At 44.7% G+C, this 13,333-nt stretch overlaps 1 protein-coding gene across 2 annotated transcripts in view; it reads right to left on the bottom strand.

Moving 5' to 3' along the window:
• Positions 1–4,590: 4,590 nt before the first annotated feature.
• The window catches only part of LIN52 (lin-52 DREAM MuvB core complex component), a 426,175-nt gene continuing 417,432 nt past the window's right edge, over positions 4,591–13,333 (bottom strand). The window contains exon 6 of one of the 2 annotated variants that reach the window (XM_086937477.1): positions 4,591–5,899. In XM_086937477.1, the coding sequence (XP_086793603.1) occupies positions 5,835–5,899 (65 nt within the window). In that variant the 3' untranslated portion in view covers positions 4,591–5,834. The remainder of the gene's footprint in view (positions 5,900–13,333) is intronic. The other variant, XM_086937478.1, reaches the window with a different exon arrangement.

Raw genomic sequence — 13,333 nt, 5'->3', positions numbered from 1 at the left:
TTCAAGTACGGACCTGTTCATTCGGAATTTATTTTGCTAATTGACTGAACGACACTAAAGACTGTGGAAAATACTTTTTGATGGGTGCTGATTCCATATCTCGTGTTTAGAATTTTGGGCTTTGCCCTTAAAGGAACAGACAGGGTTGTGTTCCTTGGTTTCCTGAGCACCATCGCTACACTTCAAAGTCACAGATAACAGGTGCAGGTTTCTTTGCCTCAACCCTTGTGTGTATAAGTGTACTAGCAGCCCGCCCCAGCGTTGCCTGGGGCAGAAATGGGCTGGGGGCAGTACACCCGCTCCCGCCCGACCCCCTCCCGTCCTGACTCCCTCCCGCCCCCACTCCTCCCGCCTGTCCCTCTGTGCACACCCGCTCCCGCGGCCCCCCTCCTGCATCGATTGAGCATTTACTTTACCTGATCTGCCGCTCCTTCCCGCGATCTTCACTTTACCGCCGCTCCTCTTCGCCATGACGCGCCCGCGCTCCTCACTTCACCGCAGCTCCATGTCTCTCCTCCTCATCATCACGCACGTCCTCTTCACGCACAACGCGGCCAGCGCTACGTCGCGGCCAGAGCAGCGTCGCGGCCGGTGCTACTTCGAGGGCACTACTTTTTTAAAAAAGTTATATTTTTAAATGTATGTTTTTAAAAAAAAATGTATAGCCTATGTCCATCTGCACACCCTGACAATTTCTACAATGTATCAGGTGTGTGGATTGGCGCTGTGGTTCCAGAGTTTACCTGGCTCAAAGGTGCGTGTTCTCTCTTTATAATAGTAGTATAGATTCCATCTTCATTATCAGGTTGATCAGAATCAGATTCAAAATGGTGATGAAGCCTCTGAGGGCCTTGTGGAAGCTAAAGAGTTTTGTCTGAATCAGAGTGCAACAGGACCGGGTAACCTGGAGTGGAGTCAATGTGAAACCATGGTTGAGGCTTAAGAGGATTCGAATCAAGTTCGGACAGGAGAGTCAGCAGAGGTTCGACCTCTGGCAATGGTGGGGACTGGTGTCAGTGAAGAGAGGACTGGTGCAGACGTTGGAGCCAGAATTCAAGTTGGGACTGGAGTCCGTGCAGAACCTAAGGCTGGTTTAAAGGGCTTAGACTGCAATAAGGATGGAACCGCTGGCAGGAACCACACTGGAAACCCTTAGGTTCAAAAGCGTTCCAGAGCGACCCAGAAGAGTGAAATATTCAGCATGGCCTCCTTTAAGGCCTCAACCTGTTGCGGCATTACTAATGGCCCAGGAAATTCAGGATGCAACATGACAATTTGTGGAATTGGCTCTGCTATCGGGAGCAAGATAGTGTGTCACCTTGATGCCCTCCAACATCTCTTTAGAGAGAGAGTGTTGGGTTGGGATCGAGTCCCCCTTCGACTTCTTAGGAATCTTCTCAGATTTAGACTTACTGGACTACCTCAACCGTGAAGACGATCTGTCACAGGAGCATCCTTGAAAGCAGTATTGAGTCAGTGCCCTCAACTTGAAGTAGGTCTTATGCAAGGTCCGTGACTTCTTTCCCTGTTTGGTGACATACAGCTTTGCTTCGCAGACCTAGATGGCCGTTGGATGTACGAGGGCACATTCTTCACTCAACTTGGACTTGTGCCCTAAGCCCAAGTACCAGAGGCACACGTTGTGCAGGTCCATTACTGAAATCTGTTTCCGACAGTCACATCATAGTTTGAACCCTTAGTCTTTGGTGGGGCCAAGTTCCCTTTTACACTGGACAGATTTAGGAAGGAATTTGTCAACTGACTAATAAAAGGGAGCGGAGCTCCAGAACCACGTTCGAAGGCACGGAAAGAACGGAATTAACATTAATGCGCAGAGCTGGCGCTGATATGCCGTTCTGCTACATCACTCATGGGGCAGAACGAGGTCAACGTGTTGCTGTATGGTCCCACCTAATGGCATTTGGGAGCACTGCTATGAAAACTTCCATGTTCAGTCTGCTGCTTGGGGGGTATTCTAAAGGTGAGGAATATGTGGTCAGGCAAAGCTATCAGAACACTCATATTACAGAATGTTCACTGTAAGTGAGAAACCTGTAGTAAACCAGGAAGTGGTTGGGAGTGGATGATCACACCTCTGCTGGGTGCTACAGTGATGGCGTTTCAGCCCCCATACCCGTCACAGTGCCAGCCCCAGTCATTCCCCCACCTGTCACCGGTGGTAGCCCAACACTGCACGCCACGGTGCCAGGGTTACCAGGGCAAATAAATGCGCAATTCACGCTACAACTAAACCCCACTTCCATTGCAGTTCTACCTGTTGAGGAGGAAGAGGAAGATTCAGACAGTGTGTCCCTCGCACCATCGAACAACTCACGCACGTCATCTCACCACTCGTTCTCAGCATCTCGCCATGCGCAACACCTTTACCCCGATCTCATTAGCCTCCGGGACGTAAAAGACCCGCCACCCCAGGAGCAACAGATAGCCCCTCAAACGCAGCTGCCATTCTGCGGCACAGACCAACTACTCACTTTTTCGACAATCCAACAACAGCATAAGGACAGGGAACAACAAACGCCCCAGCGGCCAGTCCACTATGACAATTGGAGACCCCCTACAGACTTTAACAAAAGTCTAGAGTACAGTCCAATTGAAGGCACTAGTACAGACATATTCGGCAGACCGATGGTACCCAACACCAATGCCGATTCCCTACTTCGCACACTTCGCCGAATGTCGCTAAAAATGGAACAAATAAAATAGACTGGACACCTGAAATGGCAGCCTCCTTTAAGCAGCTCAAAAATGAAATAACAAAAGCACCAGTGTTAGGCATACCTGACTACACAAAATAATGTTACCTGTTCCCCCACTGCAATGGTCAAGTCGTGACTGTTGTCCTTACTCAGAAATACCCCATGGGCCACAAGCCTATTGCCTACTTCAGCTGCATGCTAGATTCAGTCATGAAAGGCCATTATCCCTGCGTACAAGCTCTCACTGCTGCAGCCTTTTCTGTAGATAAAAGCACCCTATTGTCATGGGATCCTCGCTAACAATGTACACAGAGCACGCCGTCTTTGCTATAATTCAGAAAGCCAAGACAACACTAACTACACAAAGTGTGTCAGGTTACGAAGTCATACTGTCATTACCCTCTCTGGAAGTTGTCAAATGTCACACAGTCAATCCTGCAACATTCTTCGCCCATCCCATTGCAGCCTCAGATGACGACACCCCCGACTGTGCTACATACTCTCCAGATGAGTCAGGAGCTGCAAAAGAGGAACCCCTGCCAGACAGCACTGTATATTTTGTTGATGGATCCTCTACCATTGACCAGGAGACAGGGATTAGGTACACATGAGCTGCAGTAGTCAGGACCCAACAGTATGCGTCCTCTGATTCCCTAGACATCGTACAGCAAATTACATTGCCTCCACACTACTCAGCCCAAGCTGCCGAATTAGTGGCACTAATTACCGCCTTGCACCATGGGACTGATGACCGCATCAGTGTACTCAGACTCTGCTTATGTCACCACAACAACACACTCAAGCATCCTGCGCTGGAAGAGGCGCGGCTTTCTCAGATCTTATTTATTATGCGTGTACAGTAGATTATATAGATCCAAGTGCTACAGCAAAACAATACAGCGAATACAATACACCACTGTGAACTTCTTCAGGGCGTGCTTATTTTGTACAACCAATATGCCATGATATGCGTCTCGTGAAACTGTAGTTCACCGTCTTAAAAAATACCATATATGTGGGTGGTCCCGATAGATTACACACCCTGGATCCTTTTAATATCAGACCAGGCCACACCCGTACTTGACACCTTAGTCTGTGGATGGTAGACAAGAAATGTATCTACTATCCTGGACACAAACTAAGGTGTTAAGTACGGGGGAAGCCTGGCCTGATATTAAAAGTATCCAGAGTGTGTAATCTAATGAGACCCAGTGCATACATAGTATATTTGAATATGATGAACTGCAATTTCCTGAGACGCCTATCAAGGTATAATGGCTGTACATAATAAGAACGCCCTGATGAAGTTAACAGACGTGTACGAAACACATTAGCTGTGTTATTTTGCTATAACACTTGGATCTATATTCCTACTGTAAGCACAATAACGATATGTAACATTCTACACTTTGGAATTTTACATTATTATTTACTGTTGGTGCACCACTATGTGTATTTTTCTTTAATGTCCTTCATCAATTCAGACAGTTCCTGTTCACTGCTACTTCTGTCCTTGGTGTGGTCAAATATATTTACTAAATACAGGGTTGCTGAACAAATGTAGTATAAACACAATAATTCTTCACATATGGCAAATGTAATTTTCTTTTTGTTATTTAGATGCATCCCAAGTTAATTCAGGAACGATTCACTGTTGACTGCAGTGAATGTTGCCTTTTTCAATGTGGCTCTTTGGATGTGGTATCTCTCAAGGTGCTCACCTGCAGACTTAAGGATGGTTATGCATAAATTATTAGATCAGCAGTAACACAATGCGCTGGGTTTAGCAATGCGTGCACAAACTGTAACAAACGCAGTTTTGTATACCCACAGTTGTCTAGGAAAACAATAGTATATTCAGGTTTCCAAGTGTGATCAATGGAAGGGTTCATTTTATTCAAAGCTAACTGACAGATTTTTTTTAGGAAACCATTAAAATGTCATAACACTCATCTGCAGAGCACTGCAGAAATGTTTGTGAGGTGGGTTGGTACGAGCTTGTCTAAAAGCCATGCTCAGAAAACAGGTTCTTCCAGCAGTCTTCTGTTGCTGGATCTGAAACGTTTAGCTCCATAAAACAATGAACCTAAAGATTTTGGTAACTGATTTGTTGAACTTGCAGGTGTTTCCATCAGTAGCTTATTGCCGATAAATGCTTAGTAACACGAAGAACCTGCAGATGTTTGCCTCTATACCTTGATGGATTTGCAGATGTTTTCTCAATAACTTGACAGGAAACGTAGCTGTATGTTCATATTTATATTTAGAAGACTCAAAGAAAAAAAAGATGCTTTCTCAGTTAATTGATCGGAATGTAGGTATTTGCTCGGTAACTTGATGAACTTGCAGACGTTTACTCAAAGACTTGTAAAAATTACAGATATTTGCTAAGAGATTTGATGGGAACAAAAGTGTTTGATCAGTCACTCGATGTAAGTGAAAATTTTCTCCTTGACCCGATGGAAAAATAGACACTTGTTCAGTGACTTGGTGGGAAGGTAAGCATTTGTGCAGTGATTTAAAATATATCAAGTTGCTTGCTCAAACACTTAGTGGATTTGTATATGACAATAGTGACTTCAAAGACCAGCAAGTCTTTTCTCAGTAAGTTGATTGACTTCCAGATGTATGCTTGGTGTCACTCTGTGGTTGCTCAATGACTTGAAGCGTTAGTAAATGTTTGCTCAGGATTCAGCCAAAGATGTTTGCTCAGTCACTTGATGTACATGAAAATGTGAGCACTTACTTCATGAAAATGTAGATGTTTGTTAAGTCACCTGATAGACTTTGAGAGGGTTGCTGTGCATTGATGATCTTTAAGATTTTGCCTTAGTGACTTAATAAAGTGGCAGATATTCGCTCATTGACAAACTTCCAGAACCATATTTGCTTGCTTACTTCATGGACAATCAAAAGGTTTACCCAGTTTCCAAAGGCCTGACGGTTCAGCCACTTCTTGGACCAGGAAGCAATTACTCTGTGAATCAAAGTACTTGGAGAATCTTAACAAATATGGGGTTAGAACCAGAGACAACTTGACCTGAAAACATTTCTGCAGTTTATTAGAGAAGGTAATTTGAACAGTGTGTTTGCAGACTCCCAGATACATGTCTTCCTCTAAAGGCCTATTTTTTTGGGTTTCTCCAGGATGTTCAGAAATTTTCCTCGCGTCATTTCTCTTGCTGAAATTAGAAACAATACAAATCGTTAAAAATGCACATTTCAATAAAGACATCATTGCATACCAGACATAAAAGAGCTATAAGTTAAGATACTGGTCTTATCATCAATCTCTGCTTATTATAGTATCTAAAGTGTATCCTTCGGTTCAGTGCTACAATGCCTCGATGTTACTTGTCCAATTTACCCATGGCCTATTAATTTAATCCCTTTACCCAATTAGAATGTTATCACCATATGCAACAGATCATGTATGGCGTCATTTTGTAAGTGTCTACAGTGCAGATTTAGGACAGTATGCTCTCTGTGCGTACATGAATGTGCAATTTTGAGTAGGCGGAAAAGAGATTTGGGCTTTGACGGCATAATTTCCGTAATTTTTAGATACTCTTAAAACACAAAATTCACCAAATCACACCACTTCAAATAATTACCTGCCATTCGCAGTAAAAATTTACAGCGAACAAATGAAAACAGCTATTCGTTTTGAAAGAATGAATCTTTATTGTTCAATTAATAACATGTGTTACAATATTCTATCAATAAAACAAAAACTTGTTTAAAATCTCACTCAGTTCAGAATGAAATTGTCGTTTAAAAAGATTTAAAATATTTGAAATGACTGTCATTAGGATTATTCTCTTATCTAGCAGTGAGGTGTTGTGCGTTGAGTACTGTTATAATTCCGTTTTCAGTTTGGCTCGGATTGCGTCTGTGAATTTCCCTAGTCGGGCTGCAATTGAAGTTGTTTTAATAGAGAAGCACAGGTCGGAAACTTCCCTGCAACTTTGTAGGCCAAGCAACCTACAGATGGGGAGAACCAAGCGCTGCCACTCACTGACTAACTTTGGGCAACAGCACAACAGATGGAGCCAAGATTCACGGTGGTAATTGCAGAGTCGGCAAGCCACTGAATTATCCTGCCGGGCCCACGTTGGGTTGAAATCCGTGATGGGCAAAGCGAGAAGTCTCATATAGGTGATTCTTCCCCGAGCCAGGACTGTCAGAGCTTGCTCCAGGTAGGGCTGCGGTTTTCCCATGGCGTATGAGGAGTCCAGCGAGGAAAGATTGAGTTGGTAAGGCAGGCTTTCCAAGTCCCTTTCAAAAGATATTCTCTTGGCATGAGTATTCAATGTTTTCCTCCAGGCTGTTAGTGGGATGTCAGGGTTATGCAGATTTTGGATGTTAATGTCCAATAATCTAGTGCCTGCTGCCAAATGCACCTGCCATGGGGAACCCTCCTCTTCGAAGAGCATTTTATTTTGTCTTTTTAATGACAATTCTGGAGCTTGCGGGGTCCTGATATAGTATTTTATTAAATCACCTGAGCAAGTGATGTCCGGACTGGTGAGACCCAACTCCTGTTTTACTCTTGCTCTCCTGGCCTGTCTAGGGAGAGCTAGGACCTTTTTGTAAGCCAAAATGTGATGGTTCGCAAGGAACTTATTGAAGGCACAGGGGAAAACTAACTGGCCATAGTTAAGAGATGGCACTAGTTTTGCCTTAAGATCTTTCAAAATGGGTTCAGCGGTTGGACTGTGAAGTCGCTGATTAAGGCTTTTTAAAGAGAATATGATGTCAGCCGCTTTCCTTCTCAGATGTTTCAGATGGGCTGTAGGTTTTGCCCCTTCCGATAGCCAGAAGCCCAAATAGTTGTAGCTCATACTTGTTTGAATTTGCAGGGCCCCAAGTTGCCAATGTGTGTTCTTCTTACGAGGGTACTTCCCGAATATAAGTATCCTAGTCTTCTCCTGGTTCACCAGGAGTTAGTTCTGTTGGTTATATCCATGCAAAGCTTTTAGAGCCTTCTGTTAGCCAGTTCTCCTGTGGTCCATAATTACGATGTCATCTGCATACTGGAGTATTTGAAGCTGCGTTTTTTCCAGTCTAGGGTGAAATAGGCTTGCCCCCTCCAGCGCTTGTCCCAGGTCAGCTGTGTACAGACTGAAAAGTATAGGGGCAAGTACGCACCCTTGTTTTACGTCGTTATTAGTTGGTACCTTAGCAGTGACTAATGTTTGACTGATTTAATGCGGACCCAGGTCACCTGATATAGGGAAATTATGGCTTTTAGGAGCTGTTGGGGGATTCCCCAAATATTTAGTTTTTCCCACAGCTTTCCACGATCAACCCTAACAAAAGCTGCACTATACTCCACCGAGCAACAGAAAAGTGGTAACTGAGATGTCTGGGTAGCGCGATTAGACAGGTGGCCCAGTACTAAGATGTTGTCTGTGGTAGAGCTTTGGGCCTTGAATCCTGTTTGAAATAGGGGAATAATGTTATTATCTGTTACTCAGGTTTCCAGTTCTTTCAAAAGTATTCTGGCGTATGCTTTAGCTTCAACGTCCAACAAAGAAATAAGCCGGTAATTTCCGGGTTTTGTGCTGTCCCCTTTTTTTGTAAATTGGGGAAAGTATTGAGCCATTCCACGATGGTGGAACAGTAGTAGTGGCAAAGGTATGCTTAAAAAGTGTTGTTAACTGCTCTGCCCAAAATCTATCTGTCAGTTAGCTTTGAATAAAATGAACCCTTCCATTGATCACACTCGGAAACCTGAATATTCTATTGTTTTCCTAGACAACTGTGGGTATACAAAACTGCGTTTGTTACAGTTTGTGAAAGTTTGTGCACGCATTGCTAAACCCAGCGCATTGTGTTACTGCTGATCTAATAATTTATGCATAACCATCCTTAAGTCTGCAGGTGAGCACCTTGAGAGATACCACATTTAAACAAAGATGCGGGAACTCCATTGGGTCCTGGAGCTCCATCTGACCTCATATTTTTGATCAGGATAATTACCTCGGCCACTGTGATACTGGAAGTTTTAATGACTTTATCTTTTGTTGGAGATTGTTGATGGGAGTAAGTTTGGGTGATATCCTGTTGGATTGAGTACAGCTGCACGTTTGACCCACTCCAAGGCAGCCATTCCAATTACTTTTATCTGGCCGGTGTTGGTAAATTGCTTAATATATCTCCAAAGTTTTATGCGTCCCCTTTCTTTGAGGAAGGTATACATTTTCACCCATTCTGTCTCGATATTCTTGGAGCGTATTTCCCAGACTTTCTTCCTGTGCGCTGCGCGGAGAGCTGATAGTTCCTGAGCGTTACGGTTTTTGGTGCCTTTCCTTCTTGCCTTCAAGGCCCTCGAAAGACTGCGTTTTGTGTGAATTAGGTCTCTTGATTTCATAGTTTGTGGAGGTCCCAGAGAGTGGGTATCCTGCACTTGGTTGCCTCCAATTTGTACCCCAATTGTACCCATAGGGCTAATTTTAATACTGCTAAGAGTGCTTCCCAGTGCACCTGGGGAGAGACTGGACTCATGACCCACGGAAGTAGTTACTCACTAAACTATACTCAAGAAGTCTTTTTTTAGCCAGCTACATTCCAGGAGATCAGGGAAAGCTGAATGTTATTTCCCGTAGTTCTGGTGCTGAACAGTTGGCATGCAGCATTTTTTATGTTAGAGGTGCCGTCGTAGTTGCTGCTCTGCTGAACGAGACCTGGTGCATATCCGAGACCTTGTGCCCATCCCAGGGGAATGGCGTGGCCTACTTGCATACACTTAATTATCAAAACAACAAGTGGTCCTGAGCTTACAAGAATGAGGGAAACAAATGTATATAGATCACAATGGAATTCTATATAGTTCAGGATTCCGAGGAAACATCTTGTGAATAGTCAGCCAGGAACTGTGGTCCTTAATAATTACCCGGCATGGTTAAATTTGGAGGTTTCAGTGGTTTGCAGAAGGTCTGGTTAGTTGGCGTACAGTTTATACATCCAACCTCGGCAGCTTCTCGATGAGCGCCCCATCGAGAGCAGCTCCCGAGGAGAACCGAACACTGAAACCCGAGCGGACCAGGGATCCGCCTGGCCGCACGATTCGCCGGTTATCCACAGTATTGAAGGAAGGCGATCCTTACCAGAAGCTGCCGAGGTTGGATGTATAAACTGTACGCCAACTAACCAGACCTTTTGCAAACCACTGAAACCTCCAAATTTAACCATGCCGGGTAATTATTAAGGACCACAGTTCCTGGCTGACTATTCACAAGACGTTTCCTCGGTGCCATACTCCCCTGAAAGGCATATGATCAGGCGTGACTCTACATTAATACCTGCGCCTGCACAGAATCTCCGTTTGACTGCAATCCAAAAAGGAACGATTCCCATATAATGAACAAATCGCGTTGATGACACAAAACAGACCTGCCCGTTGAGGATAATCGTACTTCAACCCACCAACTTGGTGTTATAACTGACTTTTGTTCAGGCAAAATTATTTTATTTGTCCTGATGATGATCCCGTTGTAAGTGAGCTGGGGATCGAAACGTCGACGACCGTAGAGTAATTCATACAGTTAATTCCCTGATATTATTGTTTGTATGAATGACTCCAGGATACACTGTCAATGTGAATTTAATTCAGTGACCTGCAAGCTCACTCTGTTTGCCTGATATCTTTCCTCACTTGCCTTCACTTTCTCACCTCTCTTCCTCTCGCTTGGCACAGGACTGTGCCCTAATGTAACCCGTATGCTTTGGGTTATATGTTGTATTCTGAGATTCTATACTCATTGAACAAATAAACATTCCCTGGCCGGCTGGTCAAGGAATCCTGAACTATATAGAATTCCATTGTGATCTATATACATTTGTTTCCCTCATTCTTGAAAGCTCAGGACCACTTGTTGTTTTGATAATTACTTGCCACCCATGGTCCCGAGCGATTTTATGGGTTCCCCTTGTCCTTCCTTGATCTACTTGCATACACTGTCCTATATTCAGAGGTACTTGTGATCCTAAATGTATGAGGTGCCGTCGTAGTTGCTGCTCTGCTGGACGAGACCTGGTGCCCATCCGAGACCTGGTGCCCATCCCAGGGGAATGGCTTGCCTACTTGCATACACTGTCCTATATTCAGAGGTACTTTGCTGCTCTGCTGGACGAGACCTGGTGCCCATCCGAGACCTGGTGCCCATCCCAGGGGAATGGCTTGCCTACTTGCATACACTGTCCTATATTCAGAGGTACTTGTGATCTTAAATGTATGGTACATACTCGGCTCAGTGGCTAATTTTCTCGCTTGTGAGTTACACTCTGTCCCCTTTAGGACTGAGTAGACTTCCTTAGTAGGTGGTGGTGCCGCTAACACGTGCGGATATTTCTCTGGGACAGGATAGGCAATATCAATTCCCCAGTCTGCCATTTGCGATATTTCTTCTGGAGTTAGCCCCGTACTGGTGTGGCGACTCAGCCCTATCGAGGTTGAATCCCCATGGGTATCACTGGTAAGGCAATGGAACTTAACCCAGACTAATTCATCCGAGTGTGTTCCTGACAGCGTCGGAATGTGTTTAAATAGACAAAGTATATTGCCCTTATTTAAGATGTCATGTTGGCCTTTGATGAAATATCTAGGCGTGAGGATTAACTCATAGGTTTTTTGCAGACTTTTCTTGGATTACTGGTTTGCTCTACTTTGTGATCGATGTTTGAACCACTGTATAACATATTTTGGTTGATGCTTGGGCCTATATCGCTCTGAAAAGTCTCTGTGCTGGTCCTAGGATTTTGTGTTGGCAGACTGGTCCTCAAAGGAACCAATGGTAAAGGGCCCTGTGGGCGCAGATACCAAACTCAGATCCTTGTTCATTAGGCGGACTTAGTTGATCTTTGTGCTCCGACTTCTTGATGTTGATGTTTGGTGAGGGAAATGGTTGAGTATTTATTGCTGGACCAAGTGAATTAAGCGAGTCCCCCGTTCGGGGTATTGACTGTAATGATCTTTCAGTCGCTTGTTTTGCTTCTGGTGGAATTGATACTGTAGATATTTCATCGCTCAAAGCCTGTTTTATAGTGAAGATTGGAAAATTCCGGATTTTCCCATTGTCGACTTGTGATATTTGATTACAGGTTGACACGGAATGAGCAACCATTTTAATAGCCTTTGTTTTTTTCTGCGGCTACCAAGGCTGTTAGGATTTTAGGGAGTGTTGCCCATTCATCGATCTATCTATCTATCTATATAAAATTTGTAACGCGCGCAGTTACCCAGGGGCATCCCGGCGCTGTGAACACAGGAAAGGAAGGCTCTCACTCAGTCCTACACCGGAAACAAGTGTGTTTTCAATAGTTTCCTAAAGTGCAGGATATTGGGCTCAGCGCGGATCTTAAGGGGCAAGGAGTTCCAGTGTGCCGCCACTTGCACCGAAAAACGTCGGCCCCCAGAGCGAGCTCTTTTTACTCTTGTAGTCTGCATCAGATGTCTTTGATCCGAGCGCAATGGGCGTGTGGGCTTGTAGGGGCGTGCCATAGAGGACAGAATAGAAGGGCCCCTACCATGCAAAATTTTATGGGCCGTACATAGCGCCTTAAATTTCTCCCGCTCCTTAACAGGGAGCCAGTGAAGCGCTTTCAGGGCGGGGGCAGCTGACTGTCTTCGCAGCACTTCCATCAGAACCCTCGCGGCTGCGTTCTGCACCTGCTGAAGGGTTTTAAAAGTCGCTTCGGGTGCGCCCAAAAATAGCGCATTCCCGAAGTCGAGCCGCAACAGAATTAGACCACGGATCAAAAGCTTCCTAGATGGATTAGGGAGCAAAGGTAGCACCTTGCGGGCAGATCGCACCAAGCCAAAGCATACCCCCGCGGTTTTCCTAGCATGGGTCCTGAAGGAAAAATCTTCCTCTAACCAAACCCCCAAGCTCTTGATTTCCTCGATGAGTTCAGCGCACGTGCAAGTACAGTGTCGGTTGTCCTGCGTGCCACTGAGCTTATTTTCTATTAAGTCCACCTTGTTGTTTAGCTCCACCAAGCGTTGTGCAATTGTTGATAGCAAATCAATTTGCAGCTCCATTTTGTTGGACTGCCAAAGTAGTGCCCTTGCCGTTGATTCATTTGTTTCGCCAGTTGACGTTGGATCAAGGTCATTTATGAATCTGCTAATATGTAAACTTTGGCTTTGAAAGCTCTGGGTTGGTGAAGATGAGAGCCGAGTATTGTTGGCCAGTCTGAGGAGTTTTGGGGTAAGCTCCAAGGTTCTTTGTTTCCAAATTCTGTAAAAATATTGGTGATAGGAACCCGCAGTTTCCTTGTTGTGTTAGTGTTTCGTTCTTAGTTGAGCCAAGTCCTGATGGCTCTAAGGAAGGCATCAGAAAGGGGGACTGCAAAGTTGCTTGCAGGTGGGAGTGTATTTGAACTGGGACAACCTGAACATGTTTTCCAAGAATTGGAGCAGAGGTGGTCCCAGGTAAGTCGGATAGATCAGTTGCTTGATTGTATTCATTTCCCAGCCAAGTGCAGGATTGGCTCCGGCGTCTCCCAGTTTGAAATCTTTCACCTGATATCACAGAGGGCTAAATGCTATAAAATCTCTCCAGGAGGGAGTTCGTGACATAGCTGGATTTAGTCCTTACTGGTAAGTCAAG

This window comes from Lissotriton vulgaris, chromosome 9, assembly GCF_964263255.1.
Source record: "Lissotriton vulgaris chromosome 9, aLisVul1.2, whole genome shotgun sequence".
Taxonomy (NCBI): domain Eukaryota; kingdom Metazoa; phylum Chordata; class Amphibia; order Caudata; family Salamandridae; genus Lissotriton; species Lissotriton vulgaris.
This window is presented reverse-complemented; position numbering and strand designations above follow the sequence as displayed.